Source organism: Pelodiscus sinensis, chromosome 20 (genome assembly GCF_052426305.1).
Source record: "Pelodiscus sinensis isolate ZL-2025 chromosome 20, ASM5242630v1, whole genome shotgun sequence".
In the NCBI taxonomy this organism is placed as follows: domain Eukaryota; kingdom Metazoa; phylum Chordata; order Testudines; family Trionychidae; genus Pelodiscus; species Pelodiscus sinensis.
Genome location: NC_143071.1, coordinates 10901354 through 10923428, shown reverse-complemented (window position 1 = coordinate 10923428; position 22075 = coordinate 10901354). Strand labels below are relative to the sequence as shown.

The 22075-nt window shown below is 51.5% G+C and overlaps 1 protein-coding gene across 2 annotated transcripts; it reads left to right on the top strand.

Moving 5' to 3' along the window:
* Nucleotides 1-1152: 1152 nt before the first annotated feature.
* ADAP2 (ArfGAP with dual PH domains 2) lies at nt 1153-19292 on the top strand. Of its 2 annotated transcripts, XM_089771871.1 has the most exons (10): nt 1158-1400; nt 2953-3083; nt 4312-4403; nt 6065-6150; nt 7760-7869; nt 8545-8691; nt 13049-13132; nt 15808-15870; nt 18044-18121; nt 18702-19292. In XM_089771871.1, the coding sequence occupies exons 1-10, from the start codon at nt 1310-1312 to the stop codon at nt 18948-18950; spliced, it is 1131 nt and encodes a 376-aa protein (XP_089627997.1). In that variant the 5' UTR covers nt 1158-1309; the 3' UTR covers nt 18951-19292. The 2 variants fall into 2 exon arrangements, with proteins under 2 accessions (XP_075759976.1, XP_089627997.1); XM_075903861.2 differs by lacking the exon at nt 13049-13132 and having other exon boundaries at nt 1153-1400.
* Nucleotides 19293-22075: the final 2783 nt, after the last annotated feature.

The following is a 22075-nucleotide window of genomic DNA, read 5'->3' as shown; positions in this document are numbered from 1 at the left end:
CCCCCGGAGCGCCCAACCCCCCTAGGTTCTGTGCGTGACCCACAGCCCCGCAGCGCCCAACCCCCCTAGGCTCTGTGCGTGACCCACAGCCCCGCAGCGCCCAACCCCCCTAGGCTCTGTGCGTGACCCACAGCCCCGCAGCGCCCAACCCCCCTAGGCTCTGTGCGTGACCCACAGCCCCGCAGCGCCCAACCCCCAAGGCTCTGTGGGTGACCCACAGCCCCAGAGCGCCCAACCCCCCTAGGCTCTGTGAGTGACCCGCAGCGCCCAACCCCCCTAGGCTCTGTGCGTGACCCACAGCCCCGCAGCGCCCAACCCCCCTAGGCTCTGTGAGTGACCCACAGCCCCAGAGCGCCCCACAGCCCTGGAGCGCCCAACCCCCCCAGGCTCTGTGAGTGACCTACAGCCCCAGAGCCTTGCAACCCCCTTAGGCTCTGTGCGTGAACCACAGCCCCGCAGCGCCCAACCCCCCTAGGCTCTGTGCGTGACCCACAGCCCCGCGGCGCCCAACCCCCCCAGGCTCTGTGCGTGACCCACAGCCCCCAACCTCCCTGGGGTCTGATCTGCAAGGGCAACAGCCCCCGGAGCTCCCAGCTCCCCCCACCCGAGCCTCATCTCTACGAGGCATAGCTTTGGGGCTCCCCAACACCCTAGAGTCTGAGCTGTGAGAGCCACAGCCCCCCAGGGCTCCTAACCCCCTTATGGTCTGATCTGCAAGCCTAACCGTCCCAAAGCTCCCAACTCAAAGGGTCTGACAGTCCCAAAGCTCCCAAACCATTTAAGGTCTGATCTGTGAGAGCCACAGCTCCCAACCCCCCTCTGGTCTGTAAGGGCTGCTCACAGTACTGCCTCAGAGATCTCCTCTGGCCAGCGAAGGGGGAAAAGGGGCAAAGAGGAGGGGGAATTATTTGAGTTTCAGTACCCAGGAGGACAGGCCAAAGCAAGCAGGCAGGGCGGGGGGGTGAGTATCCTCCCCTCCGATAATTGGTTCTGGCAACCATTGTTCCTCCATCTACACAAGGATTTTCCTGCCCTGGCTGGAGAGCTCCCTTGGCAGGTCCACACTCAGCAAACCCTGCAGTAGTGATGGGGGGAGGGGGAAGGGGAGGGTGCTGAACTGGTGGCAGAGGGGCGTACCCCGATGGACGATGACCAAGCCTCCCCCTCTCTCCCACAGAGGCTGGAGCAGAAGTCCCATTTCCTCATTTCTAGGCTAGTTCAGAACTGCAGCAGAAGTGACTGGTTCTGGGCTAGGCTGGGGAATTGCCCTGTGCAGCCTTCCCGAAGTGGAGCGGCCAGGGGCAGGATAATGGCTCAGGACCGCAACAAACCTGTGCTACTGGAGCTGCTGACAGCAGCCGGAACGGGGAACTCCCATTGTGCAGACTGCGGGGCACCCGGTAAGAGGAAATGTTCCTATGGTGCAATTAGCCCCAATAGGCTGCCCCACTGCTACCTTTTTCCACTGCCTCAGACCTCCTCCCAATCCCTCCCCACTGGCTGCGAATCCCACCCTGGACCTCCCTGTCCAGGACCCCTTCTCTCCCCAGATTTAACTTTCACTCTGCAGGACACCTCTCCCTCCCTTGCCCATATTCCTACCCCCCAGCTCAGGACTTGTCTCTCTGGCTACAGAGGCACAGCTACAGCAGCTCTAGTGTGGATGGGGTGGGGCGGGGTGAGGGGGTGGCTTACTCAGTCCACAGAGCTCCAGTCTGCCTCTTTGGGACAAGGTTGAGAGCTTCATCTGCAACCCCAGAGCTCTGAGCCCACCTAGGGTCTGATCTGTCCTGCCAAACCAACCCAGCCTGGTGTTTCCAATGATCCTGCTGCCACTTAGTATCAAACTCTTATCCATCTGTGCTACTTAGTTACTTCCTGACAGTGGTCGACTCTTACTTGACAGAGTTCCTGACATCATGCTGAGATCAGCAGCAATAGCCTTTCACTTCTTTTATTAAAAGAATGTGAAAATGAGCAAAGCGCACATCCACGGCTGACACTTAAAGAGACAATGCGCATTTAAATATCTAGTCAATAAAAAAAAATGTGATGGTTTGTGATGGTCCCACTGCCCCTTAGTCACCTTGCCCTTTCTGTGATTTTACAATCACACTTTTTAATTGTTTTAAACATTTTTCTGTCTTCTGCTGCTGTGTGAAAGAACCACACAGATCACAGGGGCAAAGGATTGGGTTTAGAGAGGGACCGAAGAAGCCCAAGGTATGTTAAAGGCTGTCAAAACATGAGGGCTACGGCTACATTGGCAAGATTTTGCGCAAATACTTTTAACGCAAGAGTTTTTGCGTTAAAGTATTTGCTCAAGAGGGCGTCTACACTGGCATGTGCTTTTGCGCAAGAGATGTGCTTTTGCACAAAAGCATCCGTGCCAGTGTAGACGCTCTCTTGTGCAAGAAAGCTCTGATGGCCATTTTAGCCATTGGGCTTTCTTGTGCAAGAAATTCATGTTGCCTGTCTACACTGGCCTCTTGTGCAAGAACACTTGTGCAAGAGGGCTTATTCTTGAGCGGGAGCATCATAGTTCTTGTGCAAGAAGCACTGATTTCATACATTAGAACGTCAGTGTTCTTGCGCCATTTTTAAATCCCCGCTGGTTCGAGCCCCGTGCAGCGCAGCTACACGGGGCTCGAACTAGGTAGTTCGGACTAGAGTGCCTATTCTGAACTACCGTTACTCCTCGTGATGTTTGGTAGCAAAGCAGCAGAACAATGAGACACTTTAATGGCTAGTGAAAGCAGGTGCCATTTAATTGTCTGCAAAGGGGTCAGTCCCACATACACCAGGGTTGGATTTGACGCAACTTCTGATGTAGTTTTGATTAGAAGGTGACACTGCCCTCCTCCCCACACACACACACATAGTTGTCCCCTTTCCAGTGGCTTGATATATGCTCTGTTTTTACACTGCTGCCTTTTTTCCATTTGTGTTTAGATCCCGAGTGGGCCTCTTACAAACTTGGAATATTCATTTGTTTGAATTGCTCTGGAATTCATCGCAACCTTCCTGAAATCAGCAGGGTCAAATCCCTCCACCTTGACTTCTGGGAGAATGATCTAGTAGAGGTACAGATGGAGAAAGCAAAAATTCACATCCAATCCGCTGCAATTCAGCTCATCCTTTTCTGTCCTGTGTTCCAAAATAGCCTGGTCAGATTAACAAAAACCTCACAGAGCCAAATTCATCCTTGCTGATGCTTCTGGGGATGCCTCTGGTCCAAAATGTCAAATCAAAGCACACTAATAGGTGGTTGTGCCTCTGTATATTATGAAGGACCATTTATATAGCCCCATAAGTGTACATTGTGTTTTATAACAAGTATACAATGATTTTCACATATCTAGTGTCTGTGCATCACAATGCTCTTTTCAAACATGAATTCAGCCTCCCAACTCCCTGTAGGGAGGTATACATATTATTATCCCCATTTGACATCTGGGGGCTGGAGGTACAGTAATTCCTCATTTAACACGGGCCCACTTAACATGTTTTCACGATAGCACGATTTTTTTTTTAGGGAAGGTTTTTTTTAATTACACAACCGTCTCCGGAATAACACAGTTTCCCTAGCCGGCCCATTGCTGGCAGCTGCACGGGGATTCCCCTGCCTCCCTGCAAAGCAGCACAGGGTTTGCCGCTTGCCGCGCCGTTCCCTGGCGACCCCCCCTTGCCAGACACAGTGTAGGTCCCGGCAGACCCATCACAGGGGCATACTCCCAACCCAATCCCCCTCCCTTCTCCTTCCCTTCCCTTCCCCAAACACCTACCCTCCCTGCTGTAACCCTGTCCCTTTCCCCCTCCCAACCTTATGTCCCGGTCCCAACAGACACCACTGCTTGAAACGCAACCCCCACCTTTTCCATTATTTTCAATGGGAAAATTGACCCCTCATAACGCGATTTCACTTAACACGATCATTTTCTGAAACATCTCTATAGTGTTAAATGAGGAATTACTGCACAGATATTATAGAGGAATCCTATTCCTCAGTTTCTTCTATCTTGTGTTTTAAATTAATCAGCAAGTCCCAGTTTTCCAGCACTGATAGTATAATGTAGATCAATATACAGGCTGAAATAAAGATCACACACACAAATGGGTGCAAACTGTCATGCCAGGGAGGAGATTATAAATGGCTAGAGACAAACACACTCCACTGTGGGGAGGCTGGCAAAACATCTGAGCAAAGCACAATCCCGCATTTGATCCTAGTTTCTGTCATTCCATGTTCACCTCAAGGTATTGCTTTTTCTGGTTGCCACTCATCTAACTGAAACGTCTTTTGTCTTGCAGTTTATGAGGACTCATGGAAATTTCTGTGCCAAGGCTAAATATGAGGCAAAAGTCCCTCCTTTCTATTACATCCCCGACTCCAAGGACTGCCTGTAAGCTGCTATCTTATAGTGTCACAAACCTTTACAGATCAGTAACTACTGCTTGCCCATACATCTGTTTTCACTACAGATTGCTTCTCCCTAAACCAGGACTTCCTGGTCTGGCAACATCCGTGGTTCTGCCAGATCATGGATGTTCCTGGACCATAGAGCCCTGGGGTCGGGAGCCAAGTGGCAGGAGGGCCAAAAGCTGGGAGCCCTGCTGGCATGGGAGCCCAAAGGGACTGGCAATAACAGGGCCAGAGCTCTGGCAGCCCTCAGCAGCGGGGCGGGGGCCAGTGGCAGGGGGGCAGCCGGGGACGGCAGCAGGGAGGGCCAGTGGCAGGGGACTTCCCCTTGTTTGGCAAACTCCCTCATTCGGGACCACTCAGGTCCCGAGGATGCCACACCAGGGAGGTTCAACCTGTATCAATTTCCAGTAGGATGTTTGTTAATCTGAATGAATGTCAGGTCACGCCGGGCTGCAGAGGAAAGGGCCATGTGTCTGGGCTGTACCTGGTGTGTCATGAAGTGATATTTGGTTTGATCTTCTTGTTTCCAGTAGCACCTTAGCACCTCGGGTGGAGGGCTATAGTTGTAAACTTATTTTCCCTGAGAGGTGCTTTAATGGCTTCAACATTGGGATTTCTGGGGTCTAGAAGCCAAACAGCCACAGGTTCAGTCCCCAAGCATGTCTCTGTACCTGGAAGGTCATTAGACTTATACAGTAGTTCCATGCATTTGTATGAGGGAGATTTAAGTGAGGTAGGGAGCAGTCCTGGAGGTTTTGGGGATACGATTTGGCTCTCGTAAGAGAGAGGCCTGGGCCGTGAATTCTAGACCTAGAGCTAAAACTCTGGAGGGTTGGACATGATGTTCCCCGCTTTAGGATTAGGCCTGTGTTCTAAATACTATTAACTCAGCTACTTTGTAACAGTATGACTATGTCTGCATGGGCAGGCCATTGGCTTGGGACCCAGATCTGTGACTTAAGTGGAAAGATTCAGGAGTACAACACGTTGCTGACACACAAGTGAGCCCCAGCCTCTAAGTTGGACACCAGCCATCCAGCTTTAGACTGCAAGGTGCAAGCAGGGAATCTGCTAATTACACAACATTGAACCCTACCAGGGACAATGGTTTCTGTCTAGGATCTGAATGTTCCCCACATTCCATTTTGCAGCAGCTCTCGGGTGTTTCCAAGAGTCAGGGAAGCTGGGTTAGTTCTGTGGGTGGTTTTCATTTCCTCTCCTGTTCATTACATATATTTCCCCCTCCCTACAAAACCACCCATGTTAATTACTCTGCCCATTAGGGAGCAAGATTCTTCCTCCTGCTTGCATGGAAACTAGCCAAGAAAGTAACAGGAGACTTTTCAGTTGTGAACTTATATGAGTGGGAGTTTAGTTCTGCTGCCAGCAAATAGTCATTCCCACCAGCCTATGTTACCCAGGCAGGCAGCTACTAAACGTTTTGCCCTCTTCTCCAGTCATGTCTCTTTGTTGGCTTCAACTGCTCTCCTAGGAGACACGGGAGTGAGAGTGAATTTGCAGCACTCAGAGGCTGTTTCTATGTGTCAGGGGGCATTGGGTGTCCACAGCTGGGAAGGGCTGTGGAATATCAGTGAAAGAAAACAGAAGCCGGCCCGGCTAATTGCTATTTCCTCTCTTCAGGGTTTTAAAAGAACAGTGGATCAGAGCTAAATACGAGCGGGAAGAGTTTGTTGCCAGCAGTGTCTGCCATGAAACAGGTTCCTCAGGTGACTGCAAAAATGAAGCAAAAGTCCCAAAGAACTGGAATCCCATGTGTGTCAATGAGGCTGGGGGAAGCTGGAGTGATTCTGTATTCAGTCAGCTGCAAAACCTGCAGCCTGTTTGATCAGTTTGGGTGGGCAGCCAAAATCCTTTCCCCGGGGAGACCCAGCCTCTGAGGGTGGGCATCTAATTAAGGGGGGATGTTCACATTGGACGGACGGCAAGTAAAAGGGGCATTTTCTTGCTTCAGGTCCAAGATGAGCCCCCAGATGCCTAGTTGGGGGAGGCAGCCTAGACAGTCGGAGCCACTCTGCAGCTGACTCTACAGCCTTGGACAAGTCGGTGGAGGGTACGTCTGCACTGCAGTTCAGCACCCCCGGCCAGCCCAGCTCAGCCAGTTTGGGTTTGTGAGGCTAGGACTGTAAAACTGCAGTGCAGAGACCCCCGTCAGGGAGGAGGGTCTCAGAGCCCGGGCTCTAGCATAAGCCCAAATCTCTGTAACTCAGTTGTACAGCCTAAGTCATCTGAAAGAGGCCAGCCATGGGGGTGTAACTGCAGTCTAGGCATTCCCTTCGGGCCTGATCTTCACAGGCGCTTAGCCCCTATGATACCATTCATTTCAGCTGGAGTTATGGATGTCAGCCCTGATCATACAGGGGACTGGTTGTTTGGCAGTTGCCCTCATGATGGGAATAGGGAGCCGCACCCTTGGGATTAGAAGGAAGCTCACTCCCCCCTTTCCTTGATCTTGGTCTTCCCAAGGAGGTTGTGGCTTTAGCAGAGAGCAACAGGACACTCACAACCTGTGCTTCCACAGGAGGCTGCCAAACATTCCGGTTGTGTCTCCGCTTGCACTTGCTTGATAAAGCTTTTGTTGTTCACAAGTGTTTAGTCCTCTCCCTTGTGCACAAGGAGGTTTTGCTGCGGCAGGTGGACGTGTGAACGCTGCTTCGTCGGCAGGCATGCTGTCCTGCCAGCAAAGCAAAACCTGCCCACTGGGGGTGGAAGTATTGTGTTGGCAAAAGTGCCGGCAAACAGCATTCACATGCACCGACTTTCAGTGAGAGGGCTGGGTCGACACGGCTGTGTCACTAAAAACTTTCACGTAGACACACCCGAAGTCATCTCCTTTTCCCCCTCTGCGAGGGGTCCAGATTCCCCATGGTTCAGGTGGCGACACAGAAGCCCGGAGTGACTCAGTTCACTGCCTTAGATCCACGTAAGAAGTAACTGGAGTAAGATGTACGCGTCGGGATTCCCAGCCCAGGTTTTGCTCTAACCACTATGCTCCACTGTCTTGTGTTCCTCCTGTAAAAAGGGGATTTTCAGTCCGGCCAGGGGTGTGGAGAGCGCTATGAAGAGAGGACTTTCGAATGGTGGAAGCATGTCATTAGGGTGAGGTAGATTGCTGGGATGTGCTAGGCTCAGCCTGGACTGAGGAACTTGAGCTGACCTGCAGTGTCTCTCAGGATTGGGACCTGGGTGCCAGAGCGAATGAAAGGGGATCATTCTCCTTAGTGTGTGAGATGGAAACGAATGCCTGGATAACCACTTAGACCCTGTGCTGCTGTGACCCTAGTGCTCAGATGCCCTCGCTCTTGGTCCCGTCTGCAGGCAGCCGTGAAGGGTTCCTGTGGAAGCGCGGGCGGGACAGCAGGCGGTTCCTCAAGAGGCGGTTCCTCTTGTCGGCATGGGAGGGCGTGCTGAAGTACTACACCAAAGAGGTGAGGGCCCCCACCGGCCACGGGCAAACCAAACGGTGTCCAATCCATCCAGGACATAATCACTCTCCCCATAGGCTCAGATGCTGAACAGTTTGCTGCCAGGCCCACCTCTGCCTTTGAAGGGAGGTTGGAACCCTGTGCCAGGTAACACCTGGGAGGTTTGATACGTCTCTCTTCCTACCTGGGAGCAGCTGGCCCTTTCCTCCATCTCCCTGGCAGCCCCACCCTCCATCTCACTGATGAACCAGGGTGAAGAGACTTGGGCAGTTGAGCCGGAGGAGGAGCCGGGCTTCTTCAGTTGGTGCTCGACAGTCAGTTCTGTGCCCTGCTGGCTTCAGACATTTCAGGAAGCTGGTTTGCAGCTCTCTAAGGGCCCGTCAGTCATCGGGATGTTAACCGGTGAGCATACCAGGAAACAGGAGGCTTGTTGGTAGGCTTCTCGTTTAACCAGCCCTGGCCAGTGAACTCTGGTGGTCAGCCGCACCCAGCTGGAACAGAACCTCACGCTGCAGTGGGCCCAGATAGCAGGCCCTTGATTAAAACAGTTAACCAGTTAAGTGCTATCATTCAGCAGGTTAGCTACTTAAACCTCCCTAATGGGTGATTTGTCTCCATCGTTCCTGATTGGCTTCCGTCAGGGTCACTGCTGACCCGATGACTTTTTCCATTCCCCAGTCTAGAGGTCCGAAAGCTGTGATTAGCATAAAAGATCTGAACGCCATGTTCCAGACGGAGAAGATCAGAAACCCCCATGGGTTGCAGATCACATACAGCAAAGAAGGTCAGATGAGGAACCTCTTTGTCTATCATGAAAGTGGTAAGGTAAGTGCCCTGATGATTTTGTAATTAATAAGGTAGACACCTGAGCACAGGGTCTGCAAGCCCTGGTCTACATGAGGCAGTTCTTGTGAAAGAACCCCCCCTTATTTTGAAATAATAAGCAGCGCATCCACACTACCATGCCCATTATTTTGAAATAATGTGCTGGTTATTTTGCAGTCTGTACTCCTGCTTTCCTTGGGGAATAACGCTTATATTCGGGGTAGCCGAGTTAGTCTGTACAGGATAAACTTAAAAAACAAAAAAAAACCCAAAACTGATCTAATAGCACTTAATAAACGAACAAAACATGTAGATGGTATCATGAGCTTTCATGGGCACAGCCCACTTCTTCAGATGACTGGAGTTTTGAATTTAGGAAGTGCAGACCCAAAATAAATAGGGGAGAAGACAGAAGGAAAAAAAAGGAAGGGGGCGGGGGCAGGAAACAAGGATTGTCTATTTTGCCTTCCTGTTTTTCACTTTGATTTTTTCATAACCTCTGCTCCTTGTTTCCAGTCCCCCCTTCCTTTTTTTCCCTTCCCCCGTCTCTGCTATTTATTTTGGGTCTGCACAACTTAAACTCATAACTCCGGTCATCTGAAGAAGCAGGCTGTGCCCACGAAAGCTCATGATACCACCTATATGTTTTGTTAGTCTTTAAAGTGCTACCAGACCAGAGGTTTTTTTTTAAGTTTATTTCAAAATAATTATTTTGAAATAGCATTCATGTGACTGCTTCGCTGCTGCTATTTCGAAATAACTCCTCAGAGTCAAACTAATTAGTTTCCTCAGGCTTCAAGTCGAGATAGTGCATCCACAGTAACGGAGCCTGCCTTGAACTAATTTCGAGGCTCTCCCATAGTGGGGACACGCTATTTCAATTTTGTTGTTTCGGGAGTTATTTCAAATGTAATTATTTTTAAATAATTTCCTAATGTAGACATGCCTTAGGAGGGAATATTATCGCTACATCTCTCCCTTTCAGCCTCAGCTGAAATCACTCAGGCTACGTCTACACTATTGCATTTTTGCAGAAGAGGAAATGCAAATGAAGCGCTCATTTGCAAATCTCGCACTCTCATTTGTATAGTCTCTTCTGATCCTTTTTGCAGAAGAGGTTTTTCCAAAAAACCTGCAGTTTAGAAGGGGCCATTTTTCGGGAAAAAACCCTGTTGCGCAAGATCCCTTATTCCTCAAAAAATTAGGTTTAGAGGATCTTGCGCAAAAGGGTTTTTTGCCGAAAAATGGCCCCATCTACACTCCAGGTTTTTTTCTGCAAAAACCTCTTCCGCAAAAAGGATCGGAAGAGAATATGCAAATAAGAGCATGAGATTTGCAAATGAGCACTTCATTTGCATTTCCTCTTCCGCAAAAATGCCATGGTGTTGTAGACGTAGCCTCTAGAGCAGGCATGTCCAAAGTCCGGCCCGCGGGCCAATTGCGGCCCGTGTTCCGGTTTAATACGGCCCCACAGGTAATTTGGCAATATCTATCTTTTATGGCCCCCAACGAATCCATATGTATTGAGATGAATACATTGTAAAATCTCAGTTAATGTCAGTTGGTCTAAATCAGTTATAAATATATTTGGACACAACATGTATACTTGGTGTTATGTTCCTGTTCATATTTTTTGAACTTAAAAGTTGACTGACAACCTTTATTATCAATAATATGTAATGTACTTTACAATGTTCCTGACATATATTTCAGCTTCCTGGATTTTTTTTTTCATCTGGCCTTCAGATATGAAAGGCAGAGTGATTTAACACCTGTTTAGATTTGTCATCCATGTGACGAAATGAAAAGTATGCTGTTTGCAATAAACTTTGCATAAAATAGTTAATTTGCATTTAATTTTAATGGTTCAAAGAATGTCAGGCAAAATGGTCGGCCCTCACGCATGTTCACTTCATCAAATCTGGCCCTCTTTGAAAAAAGTTTGGACACCCCTGCTCTAGAGATTTGCAGAGGGTAGTTACAGAATTTTACAGTACAAGTAGCTATAGGTATCCATTTATATTGGTCTCCTGACTCTCTATGAGGGCCTGATACTGCTTGCTGCATGTGCTGTGATCAGTCTCAGTGGGTCTACTTGCAGTCCAAAGAGTTAAGCACGTTTTCATAGGACTGGGGCCAAACCGTGTACAAGTCTGCAGTTATATTCAGGGAAGTGCTTGTGATAGGTGTGAAAAACTCCAAAAAATAGAGATAATTCTCATGTTTTGCATTTTAATTCAGTCCAAAACAGTTCTCAGTCTTAGATCAAATCTGTAGAGGTTTTATTCTGGTTTTCTCAGAAGCATGATTGTTCCCCAAACCAATTCCCCCCTGCCAAGTACTCACAACCTAGGCAGATCCAGATTCAAAAGGTTTTAAGCAGGTGCTCATTGAACCAATTAAAAATTATTCCCACAGTTTCTGTGAGTTAATCTGATCAGTATCCCAATAGGAATTCTAGGGATACCATTATCCCACAAAGCTTTTTGAAAGGGCATTTTCTAAACGATTCTTGAAGTTTGCTTATTAATATCTGAAATGTCTTGGAAACACATCAAGAGCAAGCCACAGCACCTGATCCCAGTACAAGTGTTGCTGTAACAGTGACTAAAATAGCATTGCTCCCAAATGTATTATTTCAAACACCTGCCAGGAATGTCTAGAGAAAATATTAGTCCTGCCTCAGGGCAAGGACTAGACTAGATAACTTATCGAGGTCCCTTCCAGTCCTATGTGTCTATGATTATGAATACTGATAATTAATATGCATAATATTTAGAATGTGTTCATGTCATTCATCCCAAACATGAACCACAGGCAATATGTGCTGCTACCGAACCTCTCTAACGTGGCATCCTCGGGACCTGACCAGTGCCTAACCAGAGAATTTGCCAAAGCACAGGAAGTCCATATTGTCTAGCAGCGTTACCAACATTTCCACTGCTCACTGGGCTCTTAGAAGACATTTGGGGGTATATTAGAGCTAAATAACAGCACAGAACCCCGAGAGTCAGGACAAACTTTATGGGTGTGATGGTGCATCGGGGAGCCCCCAAACCTGCACCCCCATCCGCAGCCAGATGTGACTCTCAGCAGGCAGCACAGGCTCAACGCTGACATAGGAGCCGGGTCAGAGCCTAGTCCTTTTTGGGGAAAGGGGTTCACAGGCCCCTGAACCACCGTCCTGGACTTAGTCTCCTTTCTTCATGCTTCCCTCCGCTAAGACTGCCCCAACCCTCAGCAACTGGTCCCTCAGCCCCCAGGCAGCCACACCCCTTGCTTTGTTCAGATTCCACCATCTCTCTCTCTCTCTCTCTCACACACACACACACACACACACACACACACACACACACACACACACACACACACACACACACACACACACACACCATCTCTTTCTCACACACACACACACACAGATCCACCATCTCTCTCTCTCTCACACACACAGACACACACATACACACACACACAGATCCACCATCTCTTTCTCTCTCTCTCACACACACACACACACACACACACACACACACACAGATCCACCATCTCTCACTCACTCACACACACACACACACACACACACACAGATCCACCATCTCTCTCTCTCTCTCTCTCTCTCTCTCACACACACACACACACACACACACACACACACAGATCCACCATCTCTCTCTCTCTCACACACACACACCCACCATCTCTCTCACTCACACACACACACACACACACACACACACACAGATCCACCATCTCTCTCTCTCTCACACACACACACACACACACACACACACACACACACACACCATCTCTCTCACTCACACACACACACACATCCACCATCTCTCTCTCTCTCTCTCTCTCACAAACACACACACACACACACACACACACACACACACACACGAGTCTCCACAGGAACCAGTGGATCCAGGGCCACAAGAGTGTACAGCACTCCCACACATCACAGTGGGACTGCGGGAAACTTGGCCACATTCATGATAAATGGACATTCAGCTCACTAAAGCCATGCCGGGGCAGACCAGAGAGTGCCGGACTAGTGAGTTTCAACCTGTATTCAGTAATGGCAGTCCATGCTTGTCACATAGCTTGTCTTTCCTAGGAAATGTTGTCTGATGGTTGGAGTAAAGGACTTGACTCCTGGGTTCTCTGCCACTTCCTCATTATGTGACCTAGGGCAAGTCACCCTCTCTGCCCCTCAGTGTCTCAAAGGCTCTGGTGGAAGCAACAATAAATGTTTGCAAAAGAGCCTGCAGACCCATTGGGTGACAGAGGCAGCATTATTATCCCATCCCATCTCTCCTGTCTTCACATCGGTATGCACTGTCTCCCTTAGGAAATTGTTGACTGGTTCAATGCTATTCGGGCAGCGCGTTTGCAGTTTCTTAGAACCACCTTCCCCACTACTCCTGAGGCCGAGGTGAGAACTGAAGGTGCTTTAAGCATGAAAAAGCATCTGCTTCCTTTCTGTGCCTGTGCCTTTGTCACTAGGGCAGGAGCATGGCGTTGGGAATCCCTTCTGTGTCCCTTTTCCCTGCTTTTGGGGGCGGTAAGGACCACAAGGAGGGGCTTTGATAGACACATGGGTGATGGGTAAAGCCTAGCTGGGGAAGGCAGCCAAAGCCCCACCCCAAGTCACAACCCTTCATCCGAGACCATGCCCCTTCATACCCTCCCCCCACCATCTCAGCCAAGCCCTGCCCAACCAGCTGTGGGCCAGGGCTGCCGCGTGGAATGGCCCCGGCCTTTCCTGGCCACTGGGAAGCTGGGTTGCTGTGCCCATTTTGGAGAGCCTGGTTCTGTAAAACACCTTCTCTCTCTCTCTGTGTGCGTGTGCGTTTGTTCGTTCCTAGGGTTTTTCTGGGCTGATGTGGCTGAATGAATCTGTCCCTCTCTCTCTGTCTCAAACACATACACTCTCTATATCTCTCTTTCTCTCTCACCCCTTCCTCCCTTTTTCCTTGTTTCTAGAAATACAAGACACAGCTTAACCTGTTTCAGGAAATTTGTCCGAGTTTACTTCTGACAGCCCTGTTAAAGTTGAGTGTCATGACTATAAACACTGAAGTTCAACTCCTTTGGCTCAACCCAGGGTATGTCTACACTACCCCGCTAGTTCGAACTAGCGGGGTAGTGTAGACATACCCCCACGTATCAGTCTTTTCTGGGATTCTTTTACTTGAAACATATTTCAGTTCAGTCAGCAGAGGGAAATCAGATTTAATGGCAGGCCTAAGGGATTGGAAGCCAGGACTTCTGAGTTCTGGGCTTAGCTTTGCTGCTTACTCGATGGAGTTGGTTCATCTTCCCATGCCCACCTAGGAATAAGGACCAACCGTAGAGGGGTCTTGTGACACACCGATCAAGGATTTCTGTAAAGGAACTTTCAGAAATTGAATAAGGGCGAAGTATCGTCCTTTCTTAAACGGAACTAACATTTCTATCAACACTTCTCTAGCCCTTGATGGAGAATGAATGACTGAATTTCCTGTTCTCCATTAGCCATTTGCTCATTTCACTCTGTCCGTTTGCTGGAACCCTCCTGTTCTATGTTAATTTTGCCAGCCACTTGCAATATTACTTTCCATGCATACCATCAGGCCTACTCATCCTCCAGTGCCACCACTGATGTTTGGCTAGTGATTCTCAGTTTTCTGGTACCAAGGCAAGAATCCACTAACCCCTTTACTTCCCCTGTTGAGATGACAGCCCAGGTCCTTTCCTGGGGGAATAATCCACTTCCAGTCACACAGAGAGGTCTGAAACAAAAAACAGGACTAAGTAGCACTTTAAAGACTAACAAGATGGTTTATTAAGTGATGAGCTTTCGTGGGCCAGACCCACTTCCTCAGATCTCTATTACTATTCTACAGAGAGGTCTGGCATTGAATGTCACTCCAACAAGCATGAAGTCTGCCAATCAATCGGGCAGCTTCCAAGTTATTTCTGAGTTTCAGTTGTGGTGTTTCTCCTTTCCATTGACATGACAGAATTTGTCTCTCTTTTTGTGGTGTGTGTGTGTTCTGTCCCCAATATATTATTCACTTTGATCAAGGATTAGCTCCTCCTCCTTCTGCATAACGAGACAGCAGCTGTTTTAGTACCAATTAGCAATTAAGTTTGGATAAGGAGGACTCAGGACAACCTCGCAGGGAGGAACATGTTATGTACATGCAGTCTGCAAAAGGGAGATCAAACTTGGAAGTTAAAAAATGGCATCCTTTGAAAAATGCCCTTAACAGAATGACCCTCTAGTACAGGGGTCTCCAACCTTTTGAAGCACAAGATCATTTTTTGAATTTAAGTGCAATCCAGGATCTCCTTCAGACCCAAACACTCTTGACTCGCCTCCTTTGTACCCCTTCTCCAAGGCCCCCCCTGCTCACTCCATCCTCCCTTCCTTCATCAGGAAAGGGCAGAGGGTTGGGGCACAGGCTCTGGTCTTGGACTAAGGGATTTGGAGTGTGAGGGGGGCTGAGCTGAGCCTGGGGCAGGGAGTTGGGGGTGCAGGAGGGGTTCATGACTGAGCAGGGGTTCGGAGCTGGCTCCATCTGGGCACTGCTTACCTCAAGTGGCTCCTGGGTGGAGGTGCAGTGGGGCTAAGACAGGCTCACCCCTACCATGGCCCCACACCACTCCCAAAAGCAGCCAGCAAACTCCCTCCATCCCAAGCCCTCTTGTAGCCCCCCCCTCCGTGTGGCCCTGGGGTGGGGTCAGCTGCACCAGCAGTTGCAGAAGTCACAGTGGAGATAGAATACAGGGTGGGAGTGGGGGCACCCTGACATCAGTGCCCCTCCTCTCCCTTCCCTGCTCTGCACAGCAAGCAGGAGGTTCCTGGGGAGGGGGTAGCTTCAAAACAAAGGGCAGGAGGTGCGCAGCAATGGTGGGAGGGGCAGCTGAAGGGCTGGTACTTGACAGCCTCTTGGCCAAACCATCAGGATCACCTGTCAGAGGCTCTAAGATCCGATCGACTGGTTGGTAACAACTGCTAGTAAGTAGGCAGGCAAATAAACAAGCAAAACCCCTCTGATTGTTTGCTTTGACAAATTAGCACAGAGCACGGGCCGGTAACTAATGTCTCTTGTGTTCTTCTAGCTCCTACCCAAGATTACAAGGAATTATTTCAAGGAAGGCTATATGGAGAAAACTGGGCCAAAGGTAGTTCCACTTGAATTTCATACCTGGTTAACCACTGCTTAAATGCTTGGCACTTGCCAAACATGGCTCCTCCCCTTACGCAGTATGTTGGCTAAACTGCCAGGATCACGCTGAAGGAGCTTGCGAGGAGTCATGTGTAAGTGCATCCCCATTACACAGCACGGTCTTTCAGTCCATCAAGTGCTTTGGGAGCTGGTTTTATTTTTGCATGAAAAATGACTTTGAGGGATCCTTCTTCCCAGACGGGCTAAAAGTGTGATGGAATAATTGGGGGGATGACGTCTGGGAGAGCAGAGTTATATTATTTAGCACAAGGAGGCGGTAGTATCATCAGTATCTTTGCTAACCTCAGGTTCTTATCTTCAAATAACACCCAGAACAGCAGAAGCATTACAATGATGATCACCATCATGCAAACCTCTGCCCTCATCAGGTCTCCTCTTGTATGCAGGCGCATAGTTACGGCTACGATTTAGGGCTCAGATCAGTCAGGGGCTATAAACACAAAGTTGCAGCCCGTGACGTCTCCATGACTCTTACTAAAAATGCCCCTAACTAAAGCTTGGGTGCTCAGGAAGAGGCTCACTCCAACAGACACTGCTGTTTCAGGAGGGGGGGGGGTGCTCTGGGGCCCTGCTGCTGCTGCTGCTGCTCTGGGTGGGGAACAGCACAGGGTCCCCCACCACTGCTGCTTTGGCTGGAGGATAGCCACTGCTGATGTTGGGGGAGCACAGAGTGGCATCGCTGCTCCCAAACTGTTGCTCCAGGGCAGCCTGGAGCTGAGCAGTGGCCGGTTTGGCTGGCCTTGGGATGTGCCCAGCTATTTGTGTGGCTCTGGGGTGGGGTCAGCTGCACCAGCTGTTGCAGAAGTCACAGAGGTCCCAGGAAGTCCCCGAGTCCATGACCTGAGCATTACACAGAGTCCTAGCCCGCTGGCTCAGTAAGGGAAGTGGGGGAAACGGAGGCGCTGCTGCGTCTCTGGCATACCTTAGCTCTGCCCACGTACTCAAGCTCCACCCTGAGTCAGTGTTGCTGCTTAAAGGCCCAGCAGGGACACGTAACACTGGGATGGAAATAGCACTTGTCAGGGTACTTCAGGCACACAGGCGCCGTTTCAGTCTGTCTGCCTCCAGGAGGCTCCGTGCCCCCTCCCCTTTGGAAGAGTCCCAACCGGACGAGGTGGAGCAGGGGTCTCAAATCCCCGGCTGAGGCACTCTGGCTCAGGAATCCCCACAGGCTGGGGGCAGGGGCTGTCCGTTCCTGTCCCCCAAATCCCACCTCTTCCTGCCATCGCACTGCCCTCCTCCCCCCATGGCACCCTGTCCCCAAGGATGCAGCACCAGGGACCGGCAGGGGCAGGGGCCTGGTGCGGCGTGGCAGCAGTGGCCAGGTCCCCCACACCGAGCCGCAGGGAAGCGGAGTGAGAGCGCCCGCTTGAGTGCGCTCCACTTCCCCCGGCTCCTGTTGCCACAGGCAGTGCAGGGGGGATCTGACTGCTGCTCTCTCCCCGCGTTAACCCCCCCTCCCCCAGTAATCCCTAAAGCCACATCCTTGGGGGACAGGTTGCCATAGGGGGAGGAGGACAGTGCGATGGCAGGAAGGGGTGGGATTTGGGGGACAGGAACGGACAGCCCCCGCCCCCAGCCTACGGGGATTCCTGGGCCAGAGTGCCTCAGCTGGGGATTTGAGACCCCTGCTCCACCTCGTCCGGTTGGGGGATGGGAACTCGCAGGCCTCCCCCTGGCCTGCGGGGCCTCCTGGGCCGGATTGTACAACTGCTCGCTGGGGATGGCCTGTGGGCTGGGAGTTTGAGACCCCTGGGCTGGAGACACTTGGCTTTTTTAAATGAAACTCGAAATTCGGCGGAAGCTGCAGCAAGCCCCAGAGCAGGGCCTGCCCAGCTCAGCCCAGGGGGCAAGTGTCTCGCTTCCATTTCTGCCTCCCACGGCAGCAGATTATGTGTTGGAGAGGAAGGGACCTGCGTCACTCGGGTTGTCATGGCGGGGAAAGGGAGGGGCACGCCATGGCCAACGCTGAGCCGCAGAAATGCAGGTTACACGGAGAAACTGACACAGCCAACGCACGGAGTGAGCTGCAGAGCCGAGGCCTGGGCGAGTGGGCAGACCCCTGCTTCTGGACACCGGCTTATTGACGAGCTTCTCTCTCTCTGCAGCACAAGGAGGCCTTTAAGAAGCGTTGGTTCAGCCTGGACTCCCAGGAGAGGAACCTGCTGTACTTTAAAGACCCGTTGGTAAGAGGATTGTTCCCGTGAGCAGAGCCCCTTCCCTGCGTTTCTCTCTCACCCCCTCTCCGGTGACTGCACGAGCCTCGGAGAACTCCATTCCTGTTTGGACCCCGTAGTGAATGCCCGGATTTTCAGGAGAGCTATGCCCCTTGGGAGCGGAGCGCTGGCGGATCTGGCTTGAGCTCTTTGGAAAGTTTGCCTCCCTGCTGGTGGGGAGCAGCTCTCGAGAGAACCTCGGGGGAGATGACCAAGGAGGAAGTAGCAGAGCCCGGAACATTCCTAGGGCTGTGCTTTCCCAGTGCTGTGTTTTGGACACAGGACATCCTCCCCGTGGTTTTGGTATGACCAAGCACACACACCCCCCAGCTCCAAAATCCACAGCACTCTAGTTCCTTATTTTGAAAACGCCTTTGGGTTTATAAACCTCTGGGCCGTTCCCTGAAGCCCAGCGGCACTGGACCCAGGGTAGCGTCCCTTCCACATGGAACCTCCTGCCCTTGCTTTCCAGATGGCAGCGCAGCGCCACCCCCGAGCAGCCACGAACCCTGTAAAATGGTCTGTAACTGTCCTGCTTTCTCCTCCCCAGGATGCCTTTGAACTGGGCCACGTGTTTATTGGACACAAAGAGCAGGGCTATGAAGTCCAGGCTGACTTGCCCCGAGGAGTCAGCGGGAAGAAGTGGAAGGCTGGGCTCACCATAGTCACGCCACACAGGAAGTTTGTGTGTGTGTGTGAAAACGACCGGGAGCAGAAGGAGTGGCTGGCGGCGCTGAACGTTGTCATCTCCCAGCCTAGGACGGGCTGTGAGCTCCGGCAAACTGGACTTTCTGCATAGGGTTCGTCATTGGTCTGGGGCCAGTTTGTGCCAGGGAGGCAGATGCTAGGGCCCCCTCTGCAAAGATCCTCGGGGGTCGGGCTGCTTTGCTACACGCAGAAGCCCTGAGTGCCACGGGCAGAGCGGAGAAGAATGTGGATGGACGGAGCATGGCCAAGATGGACGTGTGCCCCAGCCCCGCCCCACTGGGCCCCCGCAACAACATGGGGCATCTCTAGACTGAGGCAGGGGCGGCACTCACCCCCAGATCTCCTGGCTGCCCCTGCACTGGCACCTGTGATCCATCCATTGCTTCATGGCCACTGGCACTAGTGGCAGCTTAAAACTCCTGACCACACAAGGGATTTGCTTAGGAGAGTTTCTGTGGCTGTCCTGACCAGAGCTTCGCAGACACTGCAGGCACAGCCATGGGGCAGGCAGCGTTCCTGCTACCTGGAAGTAATGTGATGTTTTGGGCTGTTGGCTCGCATCAGCAGAGCTCCCCGCTGCACAGAACATAAGAACGGCCACGCGGGCTCAGACCAAAGGTCCATCCGGCCCAGTATCCTGTCCTCGGACAGTGGCCAGTGCCAGGTGCCCCAGAGGGAGTGAACAGAACAGGGAATCACCTAGTGATTCCTCTCCTATCACCCATTTCCAGCTTCTCACAAACAGAGGCTGGGGATACCCCACTCCCCCGCCCATCCTGGCTAGCGGCCACTGATGGACCTAACTTCCTTGAATTTATCCAGCTCTTTTTTGAACCCTGTAAGCACTGTGTTGTGAGGGGAACGGTGGCCAGCCGCGTGCAGCATGGTCAGCTGGCACTCAGCACCTCTTGGCTATCTGCTGGAAATGTTCCAGAGGAGCCCTCAGCTAGAATAGGGTTTTCCAGCCATGGCAGAAAATAGCTGCTGGAAAGCGGAATCAGCAGGGGAATGAACACCAAGAGGTCAAAGGCCCGGCGCCAAAGGCGAATTCACAGGACCAACATCCTGGGGAAAAGCCACCTACCCCGGTGGGATGTGAACAGTAACCTTTACTGGGTGATGCTTACCGGGAAGCAGTTAACCAGTCCCAGGAACAGCCCCACAGCCATGGCCTGCCTTGGGCCAAGGGCTCCTCCAGCACAGGCTGGGATTTTGCCAACGGCAGCCCCACCCCGGGGGCCAGCCCTGCAGGCTGGGGGCTGCTCCAGCCAGCAAGCTCCTGGCCCCAGAGCTGGGATCCAGCTTGGTTGGTTAACTGGTTAAATGTTAGGTTAATCTAATGTCTAACCAGTTAACTGATTAGTTGGGATTTTACATCCCTACCCTGAATAGAGAATCAAGCCAGGCTGTATATCCTAGGTGCTTGCTGTGCCGTCTCGGGGCCCAGTGCTTCTGACCGGCCGGGCTCTGCTCAGCACAGCACCCACGTGGGGAGGAGGGAGCAAGGCAAAGGTTTGTGGACCCCCAGTCCTGGCCTACTCTGCAGCTCCTCAGCTCCAGAGCGGGCCGGGGATCGTGCTACATTACACTTGGCTGCCCGTGGCCGCCAGAGGCCATTTTGTGAGTCAGGAGTGGCTGGAGCACAGAGGCCCTCCAGCCGTGTCTCCTTTTGCTCAGTGAGGGAGTGAATGAGCTGCCCTGTGGGAGCCACGAAGCCTGGAGCGGGTTTGCCGGATGAGCCAACGAGAGACGTCTGGTTCGGGAAAGGAACCGCAAGCTGCCGACCCCTTGTGTGAGAGCTGACCTAGGCCTGGGGGGAGAAGGGAAGGAACTTGCTTGGACTTGCTTACTCATGCTGAGATGCCGCAAGGATGTCAGCTTGGGCAGGGCAACTGCACGCTGATAAGGAACCCTCTTGGCTTGCCCAGGCTCCGAGGCCATGCCCTGCGACAGACTTTTGGGACCCTGGGTGACCAGGGAATTTCCCAGTTCCTCCCTACGCAGCCACCCAAAAAGGAGCCCAAATGGTCTGTGCGTCAGAGAGACAAACTTTCAGTCAAGTTTCTCGGACTTTTATGAAAGGAAACCACCTTCCCCAGGTCCTCCTGGGAGGTGGTGGGATGGGGAGGAGACAGGTCACCCCTCCTTCCTGCTTCTACGTCCAGCCACGCCTGCTTCACTGGGGGCTTTGAGGGGCAGTGGCAAAGAGCCAGCCGCATGTCCGCGTGGTCCCCCAGGCCGCGGGAGCCTCAGCTGGCCCATTAAGCTGCCGTTGCAGCCAAGGACGTGGCTCTCGGTGTCGCGCCTACTTGGTCATTACTCGTTCTGGATGTCACAAACCGTCTCTGTCTTGTTCACATTTCAGCAGAGGCCACTCTCGGGCAACACTGACCACCAGACCCGCTGACTTGGGTGCACGGTTTGAGGGGGAAGATAAACTCAGAGACACCAGCTGAGCGCTGTCTTTGCCTTTGTTTTCTGCCCCAGAAAGAGGGGAGCGAGGGATTGAATTTCCGGGGCCCAGCCAAAGGAGCCACGGTGACGGGTAGGATGTGGCCACCTTAGCAGTAGGAAGCAGACCAAGATAGCCACACTCAGTTAGGGTTGCCAGGTGTCTAGTATTTTCGCCTCCTGTCCAGTTAAAAAATTCAGACAATACCAGACACCTACAATGTCCAGTATTTTCGGATTTTTTTCCTGGCCAAGAGGCGAAAATCCTGGCTGCAGGTAGGGTTGCCAGGTGTCTGGTATTCACCCGGACAGTCCGGTATTTTCAGCGCCTGTCTGGTAAAAAAAAAATTCAGAGAATACCAGACACCTAAAATGTCCAGTATTTTCTGAATTTTTCTCCGGCCAGGAGTCAAAAATGCTGGGCACCTGGCAACCTACAAACATTCAGTGCCCGGCTCCGAACACCCCCAGTCCCCCGACCCCAGCCCCCATGATTACCTGGTTCCCCAAGTCTGCCGGCACAAAATGGATGCCAGCCAAAAGGCCTAGGGGAAGCAATGTTTTTCTCTGGGTCTTAGTGCTCAACTTTTCCTATCCCTGCACTCACTTTTAAAGGGGACATGTTGTTTTAGTGCTGGGGTTTTTATTTTATTTTATTTTTTGGCTTAATAAGTCCTTGGAGTCTTTTTTTAAGCTCAACAACTTTGGTCTCCCTCCCGGTTTTTTCCCCTTCAACAGAATTTTTTCCCGTTTTTTTTTTGGGGG

What these genes read in the sequence shown, in the direction of transcription:
- ADAP2 (XM_089771871.1), top strand. Translation starts at nt 1,310, where the DNA reads ATGGCTCAGGACCGCAACAAACCTGTGCTACTGGAGCTGCTGACAGCA. An exon ending in CCCGACTCCAAGGACTGCCT is followed by an intron (nt 4,404 to 6,064) that starts GTAAGCTGCTAT and finishes TCCTCTCTTCAG; the next exon opens with GGTTTTAAAAGAACAGTGGA. An exon ending in TCTATCATGAAAGTGGTAAG is followed by an intron (nt 8,692 to 13,048) that starts GTAAGTGCCCTG and finishes TGTCTCCCTTAG; the next exon opens with GAAATTGTTGACTGGTTCAA.